The sequence below is a fragment of the Hippopotamus amphibius genome, chromosome 4 (genome assembly GCF_030028045.1).
Source record: "Hippopotamus amphibius kiboko isolate mHipAmp2 chromosome 4, mHipAmp2.hap2, whole genome shotgun sequence".
Taxonomy (NCBI): domain Eukaryota; kingdom Metazoa; phylum Chordata; class Mammalia; order Artiodactyla; family Hippopotamidae; genus Hippopotamus; species Hippopotamus amphibius.
This window is the reverse complement of record NC_080189.1, coordinates 174,812,152-174,832,830: the sequence shown is the minus strand read 5'-3', so window position 1 is coordinate 174,832,830 and position 20,679 is coordinate 174,812,152. Positions and strand designations below refer to the sequence as shown.

The following is a 20,679-nucleotide window of genomic DNA, read 5'->3' as shown; positions in this document are numbered from 1 at the left end:
AGGTGGTGCATCATGTTTGCTTGGATGTCAGGCCACTCAGTGTGAGCATGTGGTCCTGAGGCTACATGCCCAGTGAAGGAAAAGGCAGCCACTTTTTCTGAGAAGCAGAACCAGGAAGAGGAAGGTGCTTTGACACTGAATTTTCTCTGGACCTATATCAATGGTGATGAAAAGGCAGTTCAGAACAAGAGCTCCAGTTGAGATGAATACATCCTCTGTTCTAGACTTTTTCCCCAGGGGAGCGCGATACATACCTTGTGAATGTGGATTGATTTTTTTTTTTTAGGCCATAAGTGTCCATTTAGCTACAGCGGGAAGTAATCCAGTCCTGGGAGGACTCCGCCTTGGAAAGAGTTAACGCCTCTTCTCCAAAGACATCGGAATCCTCTTGCCCCACAATCAGAGCTGCCTCACCTCCCTCCTCTCAACAAACAGAGCAACACCTGTGTTATCTGGCATCAGGGGTCCCACCCAAGAGAATTTTCTAGTTTCTCCATGCGTTGCCAGAGCTTTGTTTGTATGCCAACCACTGGAGAATATAAACATTTCTAATATGCACCACACACTTACAGCTTTAAATAGCACTTCAGACCACCATCAAACTTTCCCCCGGTGACTCAAGGTCCTCATTATAAGCACCAGGTTCTGCTGGGAGCTGCAGTATAGCTTTGCCCTCCCGGCCTATTAAAGCAGTGTTTTACAATTTGAGGTGGATACTTTTAGTGGTTGTGAAATAAACTAATTAGGCCAGGTCAGCATTTTCTGAAAGGTGGAATAGAACAGGATAGGATAGGATAGGATAAGATAGAAGACTAGAATAGAATAGAATAGAATAGGATAGAACCAAACAGAAAATATCGGAGTATACTGCATATAGCAAGAGTAAATATTGAAATTTTTTGAAATTTCTGTCTCAGTCATGCGTGTGTGATGCTGTTTCGCAAGCCAAAATGTATTACTGTGGATTGTTGTCAAAACAGTTTGCAAAACACTATTAAAAGTTATAAGATCTGAAATACATCCCTACATATAAGTAAGAAGTATGTTTCAAAATGTTTGACCACAGCACACAGTGAAAAATACACACACACACAAAGTTTCACAAGAGAGTACTTACCATTACTATACAAGAAATACAATGATATTTCTATTTCATTTTCCAAAGATGTTGGACATCCCCCACTGAAATGATTTCACTTCTCTCTAATGGATCATAACGCAGTTTGAGAAACTGCTAGTTTCTGTTTGTTTTATAATTTCCCTACCGTCTCCCTCTGTCAGGAAGACATGCCATTTCTCAGGGACTTGCTACTTCCAGAGACCCTCTGCAAAGCCCCCAGACACCTTGAAACCCCCCAGCCTCGTTGGTGAGTCCGGCTCATCAGAGCCCTGGGCTCCTGGGTCTGTCCTCTCTTCGGGGCTGAGATGTGCATGAACGTCATCGTCAAAGTTAATAGCACCTGGCCTTCTCCACCATCACCCACTTAAGCTGGAATGGGACACACATACCTGGGTGACTTGGGGTCCCCATCTCTGCATAGAAACGCCTGAGCAGCTCCCGCCGATCCACCTTGGTAAGTTAATATCTGGATCTGCGTCTTCAGAACACCTAGAAAATAAAGGGAAAGGGCGGAGCCATCAGCCCTAGCGCTGCATTTGGGGAATTCATTTTGGCTTTTCAAAAGCTTCTTTGGAAAGTATCCATTAGTTACCATTACTGAACGACATCTATCTGTAGAACACGTTGCTAGGAAAGCCAAGACCTAGACACAGAGGATACTGAAGTTTACTTTTAGTCCTGAGTAAACCCTAGAGTTGGCCGGCGTGGAAATGGAGCCGGGCTAGTGTCACCAGTCTTGTAGGTGATCAAATATGCTGCACACAGATGCCCACAGCGCCATGTGACTGGAGGTCTATTCTGGCCCGCTGCCGTCATGAGTGCTGGGGACACAGATAGGTGCCCCTGGTGACAGTGAACAAGTCCTCTGCTAAGCATGTGCCATGCATGCTCTAAATTAATTTCCACAACAATTATGTGTAAGAACCATTATTTCCCCCATTTTACAGAGGAGGAAAACTGAGGCTCAATAACTTGGGCAAAGCCAAATATATAGGTAGGTGTCATGATTAGTTTCCAACTTAAGTTCTCATCTGCTCCTCAACCCCACTCCCCTACCTATCTTCAGGGAAATTCAAGAAAATAGAAGAAAGGTCCAGAGTCTGGGCCTTGAGTTAGCTACTGGCATCAAAGTGATTTGCAAAGTGAATCTGACTCTTAAAAATAGCACATTTTCTAATTACAGTAATAATACGTATTATTGTCGAATATGTGGAGAACACACACAAATTCTTTCTCTCTGTGGGCACACAGAAAGAGCCCTGGGCAAGAGGAGACCCCACACCTAAGCTGCAGAGAACCAGTTTATCAACTTATCTTCCAGACAGGGAATCAATGACTGAGCTTTCTTCTTTAAACATTTCCCAGTCTTCAGTTATAAAAAGAACTGAAATCCTTGTCATTAAAAGGCCAAATCGCTTCTACTTTCTTTGTCCACATATAGTGAAAGTTCTGCAAAATCCAATTCAGCGAATTCCAAATTCTAAGCCAGGGTGTGGACAAGACCCAGTTCTGAGCTCAGGTCCAGCAGGAGCCTCGAAGCCGGCGGTCAGGTGAGCAGGAGGGCAGAGCGACTTCTGGGAAAGTGGACAGCAAAAAACACCCAGCAAGGCGGCGGCTAGATGGAAGAGGCTGCCGGCCTGTGAAGCATTGGGCACAGTTGCCTGTCCCTTCTCCTTGGTTACAACACGGTCCTTGGTTTTCCTCCTTCCTCCGTGCCCATCCTTCTCGGAGGAAAGACCCCCCTCTTCCCCTCGACCTCTGGGCGTGGAGCGTCCCAGGGTGGAACCTCGGTCCTTTTCTCTGTCTCTACTTAGTCCCTCCTTGATCTCATCTAGTGTCTTGACTCCGAGGCCATCAATATGCCAACTGCTCTCCAGGTTCTTTCCAGCCCAGACGGCTCCCCTAAACTTGACTTGCAGTTCTGACTGCCTGCTGTCTCCCCCACTTGCATGTCTAATAGGTACCCACGCTTTCGGTTATCCAGGCTCAAACTTGCACACTTATAAATGTTTTCAAATTATAATTGTGGTAAAATACACATAACATAAAATTGACCTTCTCATCCATTTTTAAGAGTACTGTTCTCTGGCATGACGTCCATTCACATCATTGAGCAAGTATCCCCACCATCCATCCCCAGAACTTTTACATCTTCCCAAACTGAAACCCTGTACCCATTAAACACGAACTCCCCCTGGGACCGAAGTCCCCAGCAACCACCATTCTACTTTTTGTCCCTGTGATTTTAATTACTCTACGTACCTCATGTAAGTGGAGTCATACAGCATTTGTCTTTTTTGTGACTGGCTTATTTCACTTCGCATAATGTCCTCATGGTTCATCTGTGTTGTAGCATGTGCCAGAATGCCCTTCCTTTGTCAGGCTGAGTAACACTCCACCGTGTGTATAGGCCACGCTGTGTTTATCCACTCATGCGTTGCTGGACGCTTGGGTTGATTCCACCTTTCGCCTATTGTGAACAATGCTGTTGGGTGTGCAAATGGGTGTGGAAATAGCTGTTTGCGTCTCTGCTTTCAGTGCTTTTGGGTACATACCCAGAAGTGGAGTTGCTGAGTCATATAGTATTTTCTATTTTTGATTTTTTGAGGAACTGCCATACTGTTTTCCACCGCATTTTACACCTCCTTCAACAGGGCACAAGGTCAGGCTTGCTCCCCCCCGGTCTTCCCTGTCCCAGTCCACAGCCACTCCATCCTGCCTGCTCCCCTGCCCCACACACGAGAGCAATCACCACTCTACCTTCAAAACATAGACAGGTCTGGCTACTTCTCACAACCTCCATCCGTACCATTCATCTCTTTGGGGTCCCCTGAAACCAGAGTCTGAGATGAAGACTTGGGTGCAGGTGGTTTACTTGGGAGATGATCCCAGGAGGGAACAGGGAGAGTGAGGACAGGAAGGAGGAAAAGCCAACAGGAGGGTCTGGGTATTTTCAAGGTCACCGCGCCAGGCAATGGGGTCTCCGTTGCTCCAGGACCTGCGTGTGTCCAAAAGATGGGAGGCAGGGCACTGGCTCCCACCCTCCAAGGGCTGAGGGGGCCCTGGAGGCATTAGCCCCCATACTTCCGGGTTGGATGGTTTTGCAGGGGGGTTGGAGACTCCCCCGCTCAGGACTGGCCTGTCTGTACACAGTCTGTGTGACTCAGAGCTTCCAACCCAGCTGTGGCTGCAATCACTGGGAGGACAGAAGGAAACGCCACAGGGCACCCCTCTCATCTCCCGCTTGCAGTAACCTGGCCCATCTCCTGCCCCTACCCTTGTCCCTGGAGCTACTGGGGAATCCTTTTAAACCTACGCGGGCATCGCTCTCCTCTGCTCAGTGGCTCGCAGGGCAGCCCAGCTGCTCACGGTGGCCCTTGAGGCCCGCCCCTGTCTGGCTCCATGACCTCTGCCCTCCATCCAGCACCTCTTCCCCTCATCCACTCCAGGCCGGTCCGCTGGCTGCTGCCCCGTCTTAAGCCTGCCGAGCCCCTACTCCACCAGTGGCCATCGTCACAGCCAGGGACACACTTCCTGCAGCCAGCCCAGGTCTCACTCCTGCACCTACTTCAAGCCTTGCTCACGTGGCATCCTCTCCAGGAGGCCTCCCCTGACCTCTTGTTGAAGAGAGCAGCCACTCCCCCATCCCCCCACCCCGGCCCATCCCTCCCCATTCCCCTGGTCCACTTGCTCCCATAGCGTCTCGCCCTCTAACACACTATATATGCACCGTTTTCTTTTCCTATGCTGTTCACTGTCTGCGTTAGAATACACACCCCATGAGGGCAGGATGGCTGTCAGTCTGGTTCACTGAAGGATCTCAGGAGTTTTAAATAGCGTCTGGCACGTAGCGGGTACTCAATACACACTTGTTGTGTGAAATGGACTCTGTATGTCCAGACACAGCCTTTTTGCAACTGCTTATGAAGCAGGAGTTTTAGGATATGCCTTACTGGGGTGGAAGCCCTTTTTTTTTTTTGAATTTTAATTGCAGTTATGCTTTGCATTTTATTTTATTATTTTATTTTTTAAAATTTATTTATTTATTTTATTGGTTGTGTTGGGTCTTTTTTGCTGTGCGCAGGCTTTCTTTAGTTGTGGTGAGTGGGGGCTACTCTTCATTGTGGTGCGCAGGCTCCTCATTGCCGTGGCTTCTCTTGCTGTGGAGCACGGGCTCTAGGTGCGTGGGCTTCAGTAGTTGCAGCACATGGGCTCAGTAGTTGGGCTCAGTAGTTGTGGCTCACGAGCTCTAAAGCGCAGGCTCAACAGTTGTGGCACACCGGCTTAGTTGCTCCGCGGCATGTGGGATCTTCCTGGAGCAGGGCTTGAACCCGCGTCCCCTGCACTGGCAGGTGGATTCTTAACCACTGCGCCACCTAGGAAGCCCGGAAGCCCTTTTTAGAGGCTAAGAAGACAAAGGTACTTCCCTGAAGAATGTATGCTGAGGGACACAGAGAGGCAGTGGGAAGCGGGTTAGAGTCACCAGGCTCCCAGCTGAGGCCCGAGTGACCCCGCAGGACCGCAGAGAAGAGATGAGGAGATGGCGCTTGGACAGCAGCATCCCAGCCTCGCACCAGCGGCACTCCGGCCCTGATGCCCACCTGGGCGCTCCGGGAACCTGGGCAGCGTGGGGCATCCTGCCCACTGGGCCTGTGGGACACAGCTGTCTCAGCCCCTCGACCAGTCCATTCTGTACTATTCTACCCCCGACTCAGGGGTCCAGAGCTGTCCCGGGCTGCTGAGAGCCCTCTGCAGGTCCTCCCTGCCTCTCACAGGGAGGGCAGCATGTGCACAGGTGAGATCATGGAGTCTGTGGACCGGGGTTCATATTCCGGCTCATCTTCCCCACCTGGGTAAGTCACCTGGACCTCTCAGAGCCTCAATCTCTTCATCTATTAAATGGGGATAATGCTGTTTGTATCAAAGAGTTACTCTAAGTGTTAAGGAAAACACCCTGTGTCGAGTGCACAGCCCTGTGCCTGGGTGCCTGGCGGAAACCCCACGAACACCGATTCCCTCTACCCTCTGCCCACAAAGGCTCGTCTGGGTAAAGGGACACCCCTCCTCTCACTGCTCATCTTGCTCTACAGCCTCGTCAACAAGCTTCTCGTGCAAACTCAAGGCTCTCTGGTCGACGACCATGGAGAGCCCCTTCCCCAAGACCTGCAGGAAGGCGGCCATGGCCACGGCTCCCGGGGGGCCGTCCGTCTCTTCCGGGGGCTCGTGATTGAAATGCGTGGGGAGTCCGGTGATGAGGAGCACGGAGAAGGAGTGGGACAGCGACAGGGAGACCCGCAGCAGCTCACCTGGACAGAGCAGGTGTCCGATCCCCCGGCTGCCTAAAATGATGTGGTAACAAAAGAAAATCACAAAATGACATAACTGTGTTTCTAATAGCATCTTACGTGGGCAGTAGCTTGGTTTTTTGTTTGTTTTTATTTTGGAAGTGCATTTGGAGGTGCGCAGACCCCTTCTGGTCCAGTCAAGAAGGGTCGCTGGGTAAGGGGCCTACCAGCCTCTCTTTCATTTAAGTGGGGCCTCGAGACCAGGTCCTCTCCCTGTGGCAGTCGGAGAGCGGTGGAGAGGGAGTGTGAGTGGAGTGATGTGGCCTCCTCCCCGCCCAGCCACACACCTCCAGGCTCTCCTCCAAGCTCTTCCCTTCCTGGGGGCTGGGATGCTGACAGCCAGCGCCCCCTGGGGGTCTCATGACGGGATGCGGAGATGCTGGGTCCCTGAGTGACCCAGGAGGAGTAGATCCACTTCCTGCTGACCTATAACACTCACTCTGGAGGACCCACCCTGGACGGCTCTGTGAGAGAGGCACACATTTCTGCTGTATTTGGGCAAAGCCTCTTGGGAGTCATTTGTTAGAGCAGTTTGACAAACTCCAACCAATACAGGGAACACAGAAAGAGGAAGGGAAACAGGGCTGTCTTAGTTAGGGATTCCCCCAAAGCAGACCCTAAGACAAGGGCTTGGGGGCAGGTATTTCAGTGGGGAGTGAGCCCAGGAAAGATGTCAGAAAAAGTCTTTAAGGGCAAATATAAAACTGTTAATAATAGTTAATTACGATGGGATCCTGGTAATTTTTATTGCTTCTTTCACGTTTTCTGATATTTCCACAGTAAATATGAGCTACTGTTGATAAGTGGGGAGAAGAAACGCAGCATTTTAAGAGAAAAAAATTGGAATGTAACCCATTTGATAGGATATGGTGAGCACTGATAGCGAGAGGAGGGAAGAGAGATCTTTGTCAACTTGAAAGCAGGCCATCCATCTATGATGATATTATCAGTGCAAATATCATGATTATAAGCCCTGCATTTCTTCATCTTCTCCAGGCACCTCAAATGCCAGCCAGCGTCCTCTCAAAAATGACTGAGTGGCTCTGTTATTACACCTAGCGACTAGTGTTCAGTACACGGCCATCGATCTTATATCTGCTTATTTAATACAGTGGGAATCAGAAGCCTCTGTTGTTCTTGAGGATTAAAGATGTTCCTTAATAGACAATATTGGCACATCTAGACAGTCATAAATCTGCCTCTCCCCCGAGCCTCACGCTTCAAGCCTTGACACACAGTCTGCACAAGCACTGAGGGGTTGCTGTGGACGACCTCCCACGTCATTTTGATTAAGCAATGGAAGCACCATGTCTGCAGTAAATTTACTTCCAAGTTACTTTTTTATCTGAGCTAATGGCAGAGTTAATAATACATCTTCCCCCATGATGTTTGTACTGAGCAGGAGAGCCGTCAGCCTGGGTAAGAATGTTTGTGGGAAAGCATTGCAGAAATTTTAAAAATATTCACCGAGGAGACCAATTATGTCAGAGACTGTGTATACACAGCCACGAGACGTCACCTCTATGTATGTGCGTGTCCTGAAAGGTGCATCTGTAATGAGCAGATATCCCAAATTTACTGTGTTTACATGTAAAGGAAACTGTGTTCTCTGCAGAATGAATGAATGAATGAATGAATGAAAAATCTAACAGACAAACAGATAAGTAAAAAGCTATGCCCTGAGGCTTCACAGGAAGTCTTGTTACTGCAGATCCCCTGTAACCTGTGGGGCAACTTTGGCTTCCCAGCCCTGGGAAGAAAGCAGACACCTTTAAGGCTCGTCTTTACTGTCAGATTCTGGGCACGTTCTGGCCAACACCAGAGGGCACCTCGGCTGTCTGCTCTACAACCCAGCCCAGGGGCTCATCTCTCTAAGGGGCTACCACATCATGGGCAGCTCTGTCTGGGTTCTGGGAGCCTGGCCTGGAGGCGCAAACTCCCCAGATGGCCTCACGCCTCTGCTCTCCACAGGGCCCTCTCCACCACTGAGCAGGTCTCTGCTTGGGAACCCGATGTCAGGTGGGCCAGCAGGGAGGCCACGTGTGCCTTCTCCAGACATTCGAAATGCAAAGAGTCACAGCCCACGAGAAGGCGCAAAAGAGGGATGGGGTGTGAGCCAGGTGGACTCTTTTAAGTGCCCAGGCAAGACTGTGACTCACCATTTAGACTCAGATTCCAATTTATCCAACACCTATTGATCACAAGCCTTGGAGTCAGTGGGCATGGGTCCAAGTTCTGCCTCGACCATCTAGGTATGTGGACTTCGGTAAATTTCTTAGCCTCATATGCCTCAGCTTCCTCATCTGTTAAAGGAGGTTAATAATAGCTGCCTCAGAGGGTCATTGAGAGAGTTTAATAAGATGAAATATGTAAATGCTTTAAGCACTTGTCTGGCCTAGAGCAAAACTCAGTAGATAACAGCTCTTATTCTTATAACCTATCACAGCCCCAAGAAGGAGGAATAATTTTCATGACCCTTGTTATACTGATGAGGAAACCGAGATGGGGGGTGGCTGTGAGGTCCACACTTTAATTCTCTCCTGAGCCTTTGCCAGCAAATGGATTGAATTTTTCCATGCACAACAGCGCACTCTGCTGGCCACTTGGGATTAGCAATTCAGCTCTTAAGATGCAGCGGGGAGTTCAAAACCCCTCAATCAGCTTTCAGCAAACCTCTTCCTAACTGGAACCCAAAGTCCCCTACTGGACCCCACCAACCCTGTGTCATGTCTAGAAAGCCAGTGGTTAGAAACCACAGAAAGGCTGTCCGCTGAGAGGCCACATACAATATACATGCTGGCTGCAAACTGTTGTGAGGCTGTCTCTGCAGGGTCCTGCCCCCCCAGGATCCTCCCAGGAGGAACAATCCAGCCACCCTCCCCTATCTCTGCTGCTTGGCACACAAAATTTGGTCTATGCCCAACCCTGGGCAATGGCACCAAAGAAGAAGATTAGGGACATTATTACATAATGGATGACTTGGGTTAAACAGTGGCAGTTGACTACCTAGGAACCATTCCTCTCTTTTTCTTCCCTACTCAATCCCAGTTTAGTTCTGGGTGGGAACATGCCCACCTCCCAAACTCCCTCACATGTTTAGTGTTGAAAATTTGAGGGGAAAAAAACATAAAGATGAAAACAAAAATTATCCACAATCACACTATCCAGAGATCATCACCATTAGTATTTTGGTGCATTTACTTCTTTTGGGGATTCATACAGTATTAGCATTTTAAAAAAAATCATACCATAGATACAGTTTGCATGCTGTCTTTTTCCTTGAACATTCATCAGTGATGAATTTCTCCATGTCCTTGAGGTATGGCTGCTTGGTTTCTTACCTGGGTCGATGGCGATTATTGTCTCCAGGTGTCTGATCTTTTGAGCAGCTGAAGCTGATGTCATGCTATAGCGCAAAGGATCCTGGGAAATGTGATGGACCTCTGGCATCCCCTCGGGGTGAGACATCTGGCCAGAGCTGCTGTAACCTTTAGGTCAGTCATAACTGTGCAACCTGGTGTGCTGGTGAAAGCCAGTGGAGTCTCTAAGGCACACAACCAGAGTGAGTGAGCCCAGGCCACTTCATCAAACCCTGTCCATTTCCATCTGGCCCACCGTTGATGGGAAAGATGGCACCCGTACCTTGACTAAGCCCACAGCACACCTTACACCACTCGTTGGCACCAAGTCAGAACAAGCTGGTTTATGACTAAATCAACTTCCATTTTAACAAGGGCCCCCAATTTTTAAGGAAGTAAAGATGGGTTGAGCATGGGCAAAGAAGTGAGGTACCCAGAGCTACAGCTGGGGCTCTAGGAGTTCCCATCAATGCAATCCCATGGGTATTAGAAAGTACTTAGTGAACGCTTACAATGCACCGAACCATCTTGCTTTACTTTGCAGCAGATGTTAGATTTGCTAACAGTTCTCTCTGAACACAGCATCTATTTTTCTCGTAGCCTGAATATTTTGCTTTGGTTTATGCTAATTTTGTTCTTTTAAAAACTCTCCCCTACTAGGTTCAGGGCAATGTGATGCACCACAGCATAGTTATTAAGAACATGACTTTAGGGCTTCCTAGGTGGCGCAGTGGTTAAGAATCCACCTGCCAATGCAGGGGACATGGATTCAATCCCTGGTCCAGGAAGATCCCACATGCTGCGGAGCAACTAAGCCCATGCACCACAACAATTGAACCTGCGCTTTAGAGCCCATGAGCCACAACTGTTAAACCCATGTGCTGCAACTACTGAAGCCCATGTGCCTAGAGCCCGTGCTCCGCAACAACAGAAGCCACGGCAATGAGGAGCCCGTGCACCACAACTAAGAGTAGCCCTCACTCACTACAACTAAAAGAAAGACCGCACACAGCAAAAAAGACCCAACACAGCCAATAAAATAAATAAATGAGTTTATTAAAAAAAAAAGAACATGACTTTAGCATGGTGAACACACTTGAGCCTGAGATGTGACTTTATCCTTTCTAAACCTGTTTCCTCAACTGTAAAATAAAGATAATGCGTCATATGGCTGTTGGCAGAACTGAACTGGAAAATGCACATAAGAGTATTTAGCAAAGTGCCTGGTCCAGTGTGAGCCCTCGGTATAAGTGATGGTTTGCATTATTGAACCAGGTGCTGTATCTTACTCATTCTCATGTCCTTGTGCCTGGCTTGTTAGGTGCTTAACCTTCACTACAACTTAATTTAGACCTTCTGCTTTCTTCAGTGTCATTATTCTCCTTGAGTATGCTGACCCAGGGGTCCCCAACCCCCGGGGCCATGGACTGGTACTAGCCCATTAGGAATCAGGCCACGCAGCAGGAGGTGAGTGGCGGGCGATGGAAGCTTCATTTGCTGTTCCCCCTCCCTCGCATTTCCACCTGAACCATCCCCACCCCCCACCCCCGCTCCCGCCCCTGCCCCATCAGTGGAAAAATTGTCTTTCACAAAACCGGTCCCTGGTACCAAAAATGTTGGGGGCCGCTGGTCTAACCCTACTCAGTTGTATGTTCCCAGAGCAAAGGCACCATTGCTTATTCATCTCACAACGCGCACAAGTGCTCAATAAATGTGAATTAAGTCACAACGTCTTGGAATTCACAGAAAACAGTAAAGTTTCTCAGATCTAACAGAAAGCCAAAATCAGGCAACACTTCAGAAGGAAAACCTACTGACAGATGCGTCAAGCATTCTGACTTTCAGCTGCAATAGAAAGCGAAAGAACTAAGGATTTTGATGAATGCAACAGTTTTTCTGTGTTTGGGACAGAACCTAAAATTGGTCACTCTAAATCCATCACACCCTAGAACAGTCAGCTCGAAGTGTGACATGGGATTTTGGCCCATCAGTTGTGAGATGCGCAGCAATTAATCTACTGCTAAGAGAAATTAAACTATTGAAGTTTGAGCATGATTATTATAAATCAGAAAGATTCAAGGTGGTCCCTGACCAATGATGTCTTTTGTTCTCGTTTACAGTCAAATATGCTATCGCAAGTCAGAACTGAAGGGCTAGCGTGTGCTGGGATCCCAGCCGCAGTGAGAGCTCTTCTGAAGGGCATCCCTGTGGCAGGGGACAGGAGAGGGCTGAGACCCTGGTGCGGGAGGATATTTACTGTGGGTGTGTTGGTGTGTGTACATTTGTGAGCATGCACGCACTCGGAAATGATCACAAGCTCCCTGAGAACTGCATCTTGTATCCTGCAGCATTTTCTTCCTAAGATCTGGGCACAGAGTAGGTTCCCAATGCATTCATGTGAATAGATGGATGAATAGGATCCCATAGATCTTGGTCTTTATGCCTTACCATATTAGAGATCATCTTCACCTATCATGAGGCCATTCTAATTGCTAAGCTTCCATGAATGCTTTAAAAATAAATTGAAAGTAGCACAAAATTCTATTATTTGTAGTGCAAGCCAGGCTGACCTGGCTACAATTTTCCTCTATCTACAATAATGGGCTGCAACAGTTATTTTTAATGTCTCTGTCACAGTCTTACCTTACAGTGTGCTAGTTAGGGCGCCCTCGTGTGTCGCCGCAGTGTAATATCACCCTAGGCCTTTGAAAAAAACAAACTGACAGTATTGCTTTCAAATACCTGGCAAATACCACATGAAATGCTTTGTTTAATTGAGTTGCTTGTCTTCACCTTTGCTTTCAAAGCACCACCAACCTCCAAAATGTCTCAAAAGGTCAAGTGAAACATTGACCCTTCTATTAGAATGAATGAGCTGTGAGCCTTTTGCAGACAGAAATATATACAATCAAAACATATTTGAGCTGAAAGACAAGCTGCTCTGGTGAGACCCAGCACTGGGATGAAAAGAAAGAAGCCAGAGAGATTTTCTCTGTGGGCTGCAGGCCTGTGTTTTACGACTTTATTCATTGCACCATAAGCCTATGCATTCAGGAACTGGAGGCCCACCCAATTCCCTTCTAGGTCAGAGTAATGGTCCTCTTAAGCCCAGATGTACCACAGGGGCTGACAGCTTAGAGACTGGTCAGCTGAGAAGGCCAGAACACTGGCACTTGCCCTGGCTGCCACAACACAGGCTCCCCGTCGTCAGGTTTGGAAAGATCTTTGATGCCCAACAATTCGGCAGATGGAAAAAATGAATTCCACCAGGTCCTGCACTGGCTGGTACCATCCGATTTGGACACATTGAGTCGTTTATGGTTCTTTCTTCGAGAGGAACTCTAGTCACAGAACTGCTGTAAGCAGTATTGGAGAAGGACAGGGATGAGACCAGGAACTGGGACTTTAACAACCCAGGATGCTTGCTGACTTCTAGTCCATTTTGAGGGGCACAGTTTCAGAGCATGGAATCTCAAATGCCCAATGTGATACTGGAAGAGACTTGGGGACATTTAGCCCAACACTGTCATCTTGTAGATTGCTAACAAAGCCAGCGATTTTGAGTTTCTCTTGGTACAGACTGCGTCATGTAACTGAGACAGAAACTCTGTTGCTTGACCACCAACAGCATCCCTACCCCTAACCAGATATCAGAGCGCTCACGAGGACAGCAAAGATGGATGTATTGGGTTCAGTCCATCCCACTAATGATAAAACAGCAGACACTCTGCTTTGGGTGGTCCTCAGACCATCTTTCTATGGTCTTCTATGACAAGTGCTGATTGCATTTTTGCAGAAGGCCAGGCTTTGTCTGATTTTGTTTGTTATGCAACTGAGCAAGTTCAATTACACTGAACTCTGGCTCTTGCCCAAGGCTCCCAAGGTCTCATCAGGCCCTCTGAGAGCCTCTGAGAGGCCTGGGAAGCTTCCGTGCTTGGATCTGCTCGCTTGCTGTCAGATTAATACACAGGGGATCAATGGCTTTCAGTCCAAGTTCACATTTGGAAGGAAGCCGTCCCCTGCCCAAATATGCCACTGAACAACAGCCTAGATTAGTGGCTACTATGATTACAAATCTCAAGACAAATAGCTCTGCTGACATCCTCCACCACCTGCTTCCCCTACCCCCGGTTCACCTGAAGTTCACAGGGGCTGATGGATGAGGCTGGCTATTCTGCCAGGCGCATCACCTTCAAACCTGAAGGGCATCTGCAAACCCAGCCCTACTACTACTGCAGGAATCTGGGTCTTGTCCAGGGCCTTAATCCCTGGGACCCCTGAGAAAGATGAGCGCAAGTCAGGGGAACTCGGGAACATGGCAAGTTCCCATCTTCTCAGGAAGTCCAAATGCAGCTGTCAGAATAATGAACGAGAGTGGACACTGACCTGGGTCCCTGATGTGAACGGGCTGTCCTTGCTCACCCCCCATAGAGCAACTGGCCTGCACGAGTCCTTCCAGCTTGTCCTTGGGAACAGGCCTCATTGTGACCACCAGAGGGCAGCAGAAGCCAGCGATGGTGGCACAAGGCACTGCTGTCTGCCAAGAAATCAAGTGACAAATGTTAAAAAAATAGAATTAGCACAGATCGAAGCCCTGAGCACCAAGCGGTCAAGGTAGCTGAATGAAGGAGGAGGTCCAAGTAGCTATCATAAAAATATAGCTTCTACTTCTACGTGACATAGAGATGAGGAAGATTGCTGGTAATTATTGCTCTAAAACAGAATCTTAACTTTCTACGCACCCCGGACCCCATTGGTAGTCGGATGCAGCTATGGAAGTCCTGTTTTTAACTGCATGAGAGGAAATGCATAGGATTACGAAGGAAACCAATTATGTTGCAAATGCAGTTATCAAATCACGAAAAAAACAGTGCTATGGCGACAGGTACGCTTCTTCATGAGCAACTCAAGGAACAAGATGGCAGACCTACCCTTGGTATCTTTAAGCGGTGAGAGTAACGTGTAGGATATTTTTGAGATATCAGAAAGGACTGCAGTGTGACATGAAAATGTCTTTGATTTCTTTGGGCAGCCACAAAAGCACAAGGTCTGCTGAGGTAGTGCAGTTTTTTCACTGCATTCATAATGGAAGGAGTTGCCCAATTTCAGTTTGAGGCAATGAAAATAAAAATGCAAATTTTTTCCCACTCAATTTCATGGACCTTCTGAATTTTTCTCTGTAGACCTCAAAGGGCCGGTAAGCACAAATGAAGACCCTCTGGGAGAATCAGAGACAGAGGGTCCCCGGGGAGTGGGAACCTCAAAGGGGGCCCCGGGGTCTCCTCTGCCCCATGAGACCCCACTGAGCTCTGCTCACTCCTCCTGCCTTAGTAGAAGCTGCCCCGGATGACCTGCGTGACCTTCACTGATTATGTTGTTGTTGTTCTTTTCCCCCGGAATGTTTTCTGGCCCCTGTAGTGGGGCTTATGAAAGATTTAGGCCACGGCCAGGAGGGTAAACCACTGAGTCAGTCTTGGCAGCTGCCTGAAGGGCTTGCTGGTAGCACTCTGTCAGCAGCAGGATGAAGCCTTGGTGTGCCTGCCAGTTTGGTAGCTGAAGAACAGCATTTGGAGGGAGCACACGCCAGGGACACTCGCAGGAGAGAGGCAGTGCTCCCCAAGGCCAAGGCACCTCCTTCTGGGGGGGCTCACTGCATCCCCTCGAGGCCGCCAGCCATGGCTGAATCCCTGATGGGAGCCTGGCCATTTCTCCCAGCAGCCAGTATGCACAGGCATCAATGTTAAACAGAAAGCTGTCTGGTAACCACTTGGGGGGGGTGGGGGGGAGGGGAGGAGGTGTGGCTAAACGATGGCTCTGCCGAGCACTTCCTGTGGGCAGAGATGGGCACTTTGGTGCAAAGCCTCTTGTAAGTGTCACACCGCCACTATGAGCATCTTACAGATGGGAGCCAGGAGTCCTGGGTTCCAGCCTGGCTTTGGGATTTGGGCAAGTCCCTTTCTATCTTGAGCCTCGGTTTCTGCATCTAAGATGAAAGGCCGACCACGTTGAGCCTCAAGGCCCTCCCAGCTCCTACCTGCTACTGACAGTGGTGTGTCCCAGGGCCAGCCCCGCCGGGGCCCAGCCAGCAGCTGCGGTTCTGGGCCCACCCTCCCCAACCTTCAAGAAAACCACTCAGACACATACTTCACACATGAAAAGCAGCACACACTGTGGGCAGCCTTGTTTCTCATCAGAGGCAGCTCGGGCCCCTCTGGCAGGAGTCCAAACCAGGCAAGTTTTATTTTTATTTATTTACTAATTTTTTCAATCTTAATAGGTTTCTTTTCTTCTTTTTTTTTTTTTTTTTTTTGGTTGGTTGTTTTTGGCTGTGCCACGTGGCTTATAGGATCCTACCTCCCCTACCAGGGATGGAACTCCGGCCCCCTGCAGTGGGATCTCGGAGTCTTAACCACTCGACTGCCAGGGACATCCCCAGGCAAGTTTTTTTTAAATTAATTAATTTATTATTTTATTGGCTGTATTGGGTCTTTTTTTGCTGTGCGTGGGCATTCTTTTTAGTTGTGGTGAGTGGGGGCTGCTCTTTGTTGCGGTGCGCGGGCTTTTCACTGCCGTGGCTTCTCTTGCTGCGGAGCACGGGCTCTAGGCGCATGGGCTTCCGTAGTTGCAGCACATGGGCTCAATAGTTGTGGCTCATGGGCTCTAAAGCACAGGCTCAATAGTTGTGGCGCATGGGCTTAGTTGCTCCGCAGCATGTGGGATCTTCCTGGACCAGGGATTGAACCCGTGTCCCCTGCATTGTTAGGCGGATTCTCAACCACTGCGCCACCTAGGAAGCCCCAGGCACGTTTTAATAAATGTCTGGGACCCAAGATGAAATCTCCAACCTGAGTCCTTCATAAAGAAACCTGGGGCCAGCTGTTGACATTGGCTGCCCATCCAACCAGTGGAGTAGATTCCCAGACTTCATACAAGTGGCTGGAAGGGGTCAGTGGAATGGGGATCTGGTTCTCTCCCCTGCACCCCGTGACAAGCAGTGGCTGGAATAAAACCTCAGAGACACAGCAGGGAGGTGGCCCCACGGCAGGCACGTCCCCGGAGAGGCAGCCACACTGTGTGTGTGACCACCAGCGGCCACCTCTGGCCAAGAACATGACCCAGCTTTCCTGACAGAGACATAACCCAGCAGCTAACAGCCTGGCCGAGGCTCTGCCCCAAATCCCCAGGCATTTACTCAGCCAGCCGCACTCTCCCCGATGCCAGGGAGCTTTTCCAAAAATCTCCCGGAGATGCCCGAAGTTAAAGGAGCCAGACAAATTCCCGACAGGTTTGGTTTACACAGCACAATGGTCGGTCCAGAAGGGCTTCACTCACACTCTCAAGGCCATGCTGGGTGCTCACGGGCATCTCAGCGGTGGGCAGGGGAGAAGCTGGTGGTCCCATTTTCCAGATGAGGAAAAAAAGCCCAGAGCATTCAACTGCTCGTCCTGAGTTGCACAGCTAGAAAGTGCCCAAAGCTTAGGTCTCCTTCCTCCTGCACCAGTGCTCTCCCCACTGCAGGAAAATACAGGATGGCCTACACTTTCAAGCCATTCTTCACCTGCGGATTGCATCCCTACCTTGTTTGCACCCATGTGGCCATGGCCTGCTGGGTCCCTTCTGGGGAGCCCCACCTTCTCCCAGGCCCCTTCTAGGGAGAAGTTGCCGCCCAGGAGGAAGGTCACCGTGTCCTTCAGCTGCTCCGAAGTCTCCTCCAGTGAGGTCAGGCTGCCCATGCAAGTGCCGAGCTCATACTTCCGGAACCGGGGACAGCCCGTCCTGGGGATACAAGGGAAAGCTCATAGGCCCCCGGCTGAGTATGGACTCTAATAATGCAGTTTTAAAAGGACTGGGGAGAGAGAAGAAGACGTCTGGGGCTGAAATTTCATTTACGGGCACTCAGGTGGTGAATGCAGTTTAAAGCAGGGGGCCTTGTTGGCATCCTTCAACTCTCACCAGCCTGGAAACTATTAAATAAGCATGAATACACTGTAGCCTCTGCCTCCACCCTATTATTTTTCCTGTAACCTCACCTGGAAAGCAGCCAAATCAGCAAGAGAAAACCAAAGGGCCCTCTCTGCCATTGAGGAAGGACCCACAGACCAAAGGGACCAGGAAGCTCTCAGTGACAGCAGTGGAAACACCTTCCTCTTTCTCAGAGAAACTCCTCTGCAGGGTTGAAAGTCTTCGGTTACAAGCCTATTCTTCATTCACTCCAAAACCAGTTTGCTGAGTCGCTCCTCCGTGCCAGGCACAGGCCAGGTGATGGGCTATAGTGATGGAGAGGACACCGTCCAGCCTTTAAGAAGCTTGAAATCCTACGTCAGCAGGTGAGACTCCTCTGAAATCAGATGCTTGCAATACAGAGCAGTGAGTGTAACTGCCTAGATAGAGGAGTGACTCACGGAAGGGAGAAATCCGGTTCTCTCCCACAAACGGGGAGGTGCTGGAGCTGGGTCCTGAAGGATGAATAGGAGCTCACCAGTTGGACAAGGAAGAAAGCACATCCTAGGCAGAGGGAGCAGCGTGTGAAGGCATGGAGGCACCGGGCCCCTAGGAGCCCCTGAGACGGCAGCGTGGGAGGGGCAAGTAAAGGAGGTGACCTCCGACCCAGGTGGGGGCTCTGGAGGACCCTCCCACCCCTGGAGTCCACAAATGATAACAGAAGAATGTTCCTGGGAGCTTTCTCTCTGGGGAGACGGTTGGGGATGACTGGAGTGTCGGGGTGGGGGAGGCACTGAGCCAGGGCCTGGTCACTACAGGCCTGATATCAGGTAAGGTACAGGCCACGGGAAGGAGCCGAAGAACTTTAAACAAGGGAGCCATACGATCAGGTGTAGCATTAGAAAAATTCACTGCAGTGGGAGAGAAGATGTGGATGGGGTGGGAAGGTAGGAGAGGGTAAGAGTGGGGCAAAGAGAAGAGTTAAGATATCACAGGAGTTGAGGAGAGAGATGTGAGCCTGAACCAGGAGGACGGGAGAAATGTGGGCTTCCTGAGTGCTGCTATGGAAGCAGAGTCAGTAGGGCTATTTATTCCATATGTTGTATTTTAAAAGTCCAGGAGAACATTCATGACAGTATTAACAATGTCTGTCTCTGGGTGTTGGTGATGCAAGTGGTTTTATTTCCTTCTTAATCCTGTGCAGTCAGGTTTCTAGCTTGGGTGATGAAGTGGACGGATGGCAGTGCCAGTGGGATTTGTCCAGGGCTGGACTTTCTTGGTGGTCCCAAAGATTTCTCCCAGGGCAGGGGCAGAGGACAGGGGTGGGAGTGGAAATGTGAAGAGGCAGCTCCTTCCTAAGCAACAGTCATGAGTGAGGCTCCATGCCAGGTACCATGGGGTCCCTGGGGCTGGACAAAGAGGTCCCAGGTGACACACACACCTGGCTACAGCATCTGGCCTCTCCCAAGCTTTAACCCCGAAAAGTCAGGTGTTTTACCTGGTGCCTGGGACAGTACCCAGGGTGGGCAACATCCACTTGCCTGGCTCACTTTGGCCCAGCAGCAGCAGAGGGCCACTGTTGGCCTGGCAGAACTTTTCAAAAGCTGGAGCAAGGAACCTGGGCAGGACCACGACGCTGGCAGGCTGGAGCCCTGGGTTTGGTGAGAGAAGGGAAGAATAAAGTTAGTTCCTTCTTGTAGAGACGCTGTAATTTAATTTTTTATGAAGCATAACACACACACAGAAAAATGCATGCATGTGTACAGCTTCATGAACTTTCATGAGATGAACACACCCATGGAACCAGCATCCCAGTCAAGATGCAGGTGTTACCAGCATCCCAGGACCCCCGTGCCCCTTCTGGTCATCACTCTCCACACTCCCCAGGGGTAGCCACTGCCCTGACTTCTAACACCACAGATTATGTTTGCCTGTTCTTCATACACGTTCTTCCTGTGATGGGATCATACAGTGTGTGTCTTTTGAGTCTACCTTCCTTCACTCACCAATAGTGGGTCCATTCTCACTGCTCCGTGGTATATGCGTTACCACAACGCATTTACCCAAAACTATTGCTGATGGACATTGGAATCCCTTTCAGAGTAGCATTATTACAAATGGTGCCGCTGTGAACATTTTAGTGCATGCATTTCGGGCACATGTGCATGGTTCTGTTGGGCACACACCTACGGTTGTAGGAAACATACTTGCTCAGCTTTAGTAGATACAGCCAAGCAGGCGCCAACCTGGTTGTGATATTGACCAGGGTTCGTGGCCTTCCCCAATCAACACAAATTGATAAGAGGCCAGACAAGAAATTCAGGCATGGCGTTATGGGGCTTCCTGTGGCCGCAGGAGGGAGCGAAAACACTAACAGTCTGCCTTGTTCACGGGGTTGGGGGGAGCTGGTTCCTTATATGGGGTAAGGGTAGGGCTGTGTCCAGGGGTTGGGCTGGAGGGGTGGCTTAGGTGTTTTGCCCACCCTTCTGGTGGTATTGAGTGCAGGGGGCATGCACAGTGCCCTGCTTTTGCTCCCGACACACTGTTTTGGCTCCCAGCTCTTCAGAAGCGGCAGTTGGGTTTCTGGTCTTTCTGTATCTTTTGTCCAGAATTTGCCCCAACTGCACATGCATGCAGTTATTCTTAGTCTCTTATGTTTCTTTCTATTTTGCTGCTTGAAGAGAGGTTTGTCCAGGTGCAAGCACTGCAGGAAAGGGTCCCATGTCCCAGCCTGTCTCACTTGTACCGATTTTCACGCCCATCTGTGATATGTGAGTTCTTGGTTGCTCCGTATCCTCTTCAACTCTTGGTATTGCCTGCCTTTTTCATTCCAGCCTTTCCAGTGGCATTGAACTGTGGTTTTAATTTGCATCACCCTGGGACTTCCCTAGTGGTGCAGTGGTTAGGAGTCCAC

The 20,679-nt window shown here is 49.5% G+C and overlaps 1 protein-coding gene across 1 annotated transcript in view; it reads right to left on the bottom strand.

The window, feature by feature from the left end:
* Positions 1-20,679, bottom strand: part of DGLUCY (D-glutamate cyclase) — a 53,450-nt gene that overhangs the window by 29,151 nt on the left and 3,620 nt on the right. The window contains 8 exon segments of the mRNA XM_057732638.1: positions 1,510-1,611; positions 6,201-6,459; positions 9,807-9,917; positions 9,920-10,009; positions 12,943-13,068; positions 14,214-14,361; positions 17,402-17,600; positions 19,264-19,417. Of these exon segments, the coding sequence (XP_057588621.1) occupies positions 1,510-1,611; positions 6,201-6,459; positions 9,807-9,917; positions 9,920-10,009; positions 12,943-13,068; positions 14,214-14,361; positions 17,402-17,600; positions 19,264-19,417 (1,189 nt within the window).